Below are 4,904 nucleotides of genomic sequence, written 5' to 3' on the forward strand. Positions count from 1 at the left end.
CCCCCCCGTGCGCTCCCGTGGCCCCCTGTCCCTCTCCCCTCCTTGCGCCCCCGAGCCCCTCTCCTGGAACCCCTCTACCCTCTTCTCTGCTGTCGTCTCTTCCCAGTCTCCCCCTCCCTTCTTCCTTTCCCCTCTCCCCTCCAGGCTGCCCTTCCTCCTCTTTCCCGGTGCTCCTCCCACCCCAGCAGCCCCGAGGCTTCCTGAGGGCATGCTGCGTTCCTGCGCTTCAGCCTGGCTCGGGTTCCAGCCCCGCTTCCCACCTCTCACTTTCCAAATAGGGCGCCTGACCCAGGAGACTGCGCACGGTCAGAGGACCCCTGCCCCTCTCTGTGACTCAGGGCCCCGGATTGCTCAGCAGAGCTGCCGCAGCTCTGGTCCCCCCTCCCCACCTGCCTCCCGCCCTCCACCCCCGCCCCGGGATACTCGGTACCTCCGCCCTGTTCCTGGGGAGAAGTGACTTTCTCTCTCCGTCTGTCCGTGGAGGCGGAGGGCAGGACGGGGCAGGAGCAGGTCCCTGATCTCCCGCCTCTGTGCCAATCCAACCCGAACGCGTTGTCCTCCCCAACCTTTCACCTCCGAAGCAACCAGAGCCCCCACTCAGCTCTTCCGCCCTCCTCTCCCGAGCAGACCCTCCACCCCAGCCCTCTTCCTTCCCTGCCTCAGCCAGCTGTCTTCTTTCTTCCTCGCGTTCCCCTCTTGCTCCGTCTTTCCTGGCCCACTTCGTTATCACAGAAGGAGGTTATGCCAGGGTCGAAGGGCTGGGGGCTGGGGGTGGAGAGGGCAGCAGGTGAAGGGGGCCTCTCTTCTTCCATTCGCCTCCACACGCGGGCTGCCTAGGTGAGGAGAGTGGCTCGCGTCCAGAGTGCAAAATGCTCTCTCAAAGGGCCCCCCACAAAGGGAAGGGCCAAGTTTCCAAACCTTGTTTGCGAGCAATGAAAACATGAAGGTTTGGGCTTCGGCCATGTGGGGATGGATGGATGCATGAATCACCGCATATAGCCCTAGTAAATATTCGTTTTCTAGCACAATATTCTGAGCGCCTGGCCCAGGGGAGGAGAGAGGAGGGGGCCAGACATAAAAGTCAGTAACATCCTGTGCTGCCTGATGAGCATGGCCCCCACAGCAGGCCGCAAGGGGTGATGCCCCGTTTGCCTCTGTGTTCATTTCCCCCCTATTTAAGGAAAGGTCTCTGCTTAAAAGTGAATCTCTCTCTCTCTCTCTCTCTCTCTCTCTCTCTCTCTCTCTCTCTCTCTCTCTCTCTCTCTCTCTCTCTCTCTCTCTCTCTCTCTCTGTCTTTCTCTTTCTCTCTGTCCATCTTTCTCACAGCGAGTCTTCATCTACCCCTGGCACCGTGGCCACCCCAGAGGAGTACCCAGCCCTGGCCACAGACAGCCCAACCACTCTCACAGAGGCCCTGAAAATGATCCATCCCATTCCTTCCGATTCCTGGAAGATTTTCATCGAACAAATAGGTAATGGGGTGTGGAGGTCCTCTGAGGCTTTGCTGCTGGGCAGGCATTTGTGATTCTGAGAGAGGCCGGCAGGACTTGAGAATTTGGGGAAGATACTCTTGGCCTGGGGCTGGCCAGGGGGCTGATTCCTGGTGTGCTGCCACCTTGCTGCTTTGCTTGAGTGAGGCAGAGGACGGTGCAGGGAAAAGTCTGCTGGATTTCAGGACAAACTTAGTGCTGAAGGGGCTGCCCCAGGATGCGGTGATCTCTTCAGTAGAGGCCCTCAAAGAGAAGTGGGGTGGCCATTTACTGAGGATGTCATAGTGCGAATGTCTGTCTCCATATAATGGTTTCTCAAGTACTCCCTACCTCCTAAATTCTGCAATTCTGGGATAGTCCCACACTGTTTGGTACACAAGTCTCCGGCATGAATGCATCTGTGTGCTTTCAGCCTGAAGTATATAATTCCTCCCTGGCATGCTGTGTCTGCCAGTCTGGCTCAAAGTTCCTTCCTACCTAGCAACTGTAACTAAGTGTGCAAAGACTTTCCTGGCCACCCAGCTCTGAGCCCATTTTGGTGCTGGACAGGCCAGCTCCTGGAGGTGCCAGGAGGTTGGGGTGTGGGACCAGGAAGGGCCCGATGTGGCTGGGCAGGACCAGGGTCACTACCAAGCAAGGGCTGGGAGAAGCCTGCCATTCGGGAGGGGCGACAGGGAGGGGAAGGGAGCTGAAGCTGGAAGAAAGGCAAGTTGGAGCTGGAGGAGAGGAGGGGCAAGAGAAGCCTGGCTGCTGGCTTGAGAGGCCCTGCAGTGGGGGTGGGTTTGACTGTGGGAGCAGCACCTGCCTCTGCCGTGGCTGTGACATGGAGAAAGTAGCGGGCACAGTGGAAAGAGGCTTGACGGTCTTGCCTTGGATTTGGGGCAGTCACTTCACCTCCCTGGGCCTCAGTTTACTCATTTGTAAAAGGAAAGGGCTGGTCTAGGTGGTCTCTGAAATCCCTCCTGGCTCTAGGTCTGTGAGCCTGGAAAAGTCAGAAGGTCTGATGAGTGCAGAAAACAAGATGGACAAGGTCGGGTGGGGACTGCCAAAAGCAATGCTTCTCCTCCCTCCTCCCCACTTGCACGTTTTATAATATTCCTGGTACAACTGCTAAAAGTCCCCATCCTCATGACTTGCCATAAATGTCAATCAGTCATCTAGCCTTCAATAAGTACCTTCTGTGTGCCAGGCACCAAGCACAGTTCCTGCTCTAGAAGAGCTCACCTTCCAAAGGACCGTTATGATTTATTAACTATTCAGGTGAATGAATGACCCATTGGGTCTGCCCTCCACCCCCAGGACCGAGGCTGCCTCTTCAATGAATTTGTTAAAATACCCAGGACAACCTCAGTAGGCCTTGGATGGTCCCATGAGTGGGTCAGAGCAGCAAGGGAGCCCATCCCAGGGGAAGAGCATTGGTTATAAAGTTCCAAGACCTGGGTTCAAATCCCAGCTCTCATGTTTACTCCTTATATGGCCTTATGCAAGTCATTCAATTCTTCTCTGCCTCAGTTTGATCATCTGTAAGATGGGGGGGTTGGATGAAATGACCCCCTGGAAATCTTTCTTAGACGTAGATCATTGAAAGATAACAGCAACAAAAATTGGAACGCTAAGGGGAAAATATCTTTGTATCATAGATATTTCCAAAGTTCTCCTTTTATTTAAATGAAGTCAGAAAATGGCTGTATTCTCAAGTCCCTAATGCCCCAAACAGCCACATTATGTCTTCAGTAATCAAAAGCAGCAGGCTGGTGTTAACCATTTTTAAGAAGGAGAGCTTTGAGTGAGGCAGGGTAGGCCTCCAAGCAACGTTTCCCTTCAGGCTTGCATAAGCACTCCCAGATGTTGTCTGCACTGGAATCTGTCGGTGCTCACCCATTTCGCAGATGAAAATGCTAATTAACTGACCCTTCCTTGCTAGAGCTGCCAGTTACAATCCCATTGTACCTCCCTGCGGCTAGAATCGTTGGTCTTCTCCTGAGCCTTGTGAGGATCCAGCACCCTTGGCCTGGGTGAGAAAGGGCCAGAGAGCATGATGGGAAGCAGCAATGATTCCCAGTCTTCTACTCCTACTCCTGGATGAGGAGGTGGCTAGGGAGGGGAGGCTGGGGCCTAAAGGAGGTGAGGAGGTATCAGGAGGTCCCAAACTCAGAGTTATTTTCCCCATAGCTGGTTTTAGCTGAAACAGGATTGGGAGTCCAGGATTTGAATCCTGGCTTTGCTACTGAAGCTGGATGACTTAGAAGAAGTCATTTCCCTCTTCTCTGTGCCTCCGTTTCCATTTCTGTACAATGAGTGATTTGGACTAGAAAATCTTCAAGGTAATAATAATAACTAGTATTTGCATAATGGGCAGCCAGGTGCACAGTGGATAGAGCCAGGAAGACCTGAGTTCAAATCCAGCCTCAGACACTTACTAGCTGAACGACCCTGGGCAAGTCACTTAATCTTGTTTGCCTCAGTTTCTCATCTGTAAAATGAGCTGGAGAAGGAAATGGCAAACCACTCCAGTATCTTCGCCAAGAAAACCCCAAACGGGACCATGAAGAGTCAGGCACAACTGAAGAAAACAACGGAACACGAACAACAACAAATTCATATGACACTGTAAGGGTTGCAGAACATTTTATATGTTAACTCATTTGATCATCACAACAGCCATGGGAGGTGGCTCCTAAAATAATCCCCTTTTATAGGTGGGCAAACTGAGGCACGAGAGATTAGGTGATTTGTCTAGGCTCATGCACGGTAGGATTTGAACTCACAACCCTTGTGGTGAGGATCAAATGACTAAAAATTGTAAAATAATTGTAGAGCGCTTAGCATGGTGCCTGGCACCGAGTAGACGCCACAGAAATGTTAGCTGTGATGATGATAATGATGATGCTTTCTCCCTTCCTAGCTGTGTGACTTTGGGGAAGTAACTTTGCCTCTCTGGGCCTCAGTTTCTTTCTCTGTAAAATGAGAAGGGCTGGACAAGATGGCCTTTGAAGTCCCTTCCAGACTTAGCTCAGTGAATGACCTTAAGGGCTAGGTAGCACGGTAGATGGAACGCTGGCCTCAGGAGGCTCTGGGTTCAAGTCTGGCTCTGCTACCTACTGGCTGTGGGACCCTAACAAGTCTTTCAACCTCAAGTGTCCCAGACAATTCTTTCAGACCATAAATTGCAAAGCAGGTGCCTTGGTACCTTCATTGGCAGAGAGAGTTTCCTCATTGGAAGTTTATTTCTTATGTGGATGAAATGCCAGGTATGGATCGCTTTTAGTTGCCTCCACCATCCTTCATAAAGGTCCTGCTGCACTGACCAAGGCCCAGAGCTTTGCCCCAAGGTGAGGCGGGGTGGGGGTGCCCCAGAGCTTCTCCCCAAGGTGAAGCAGGGTGGGGGTGCCCCAGAGCTTCTCCCCAAGGTGA

The 4,904-nt window shown here is 52.7% G+C and overlaps 1 protein-coding gene across 2 annotated transcripts in view; it reads left to right on the forward strand.

Moving 5' to 3' along the window:
* NGEF (neuronal guanine nucleotide exchange factor) overlaps positions 1-4,904 on the forward strand; it is a 126,330-nt gene that overhangs the window by 45,088 nt on the left and 76,338 nt on the right. For both annotated transcript variants that reach the window (XM_027875207.1, XM_027875208.1), the window contains one exon: positions 1,327-1,472. In XM_027875207.1, coding sequence (XP_027731008.1) covers positions 1,327-1,472 — 146 coding nt within the window. The remainder of the gene's footprint in view (positions 1-1,326; positions 1,473-4,904) is intronic.

This window comes from Vombatus ursinus, unplaced genomic scaffold (genome assembly GCF_900497805.2).
Source record: "Vombatus ursinus unplaced genomic scaffold, bare-nosed wombat genome assembly UNPS02014808.1, whole genome shotgun sequence".
NCBI lineage: Eukaryota > Metazoa > Chordata > Mammalia > Diprotodontia > Vombatidae > Vombatus > Vombatus ursinus.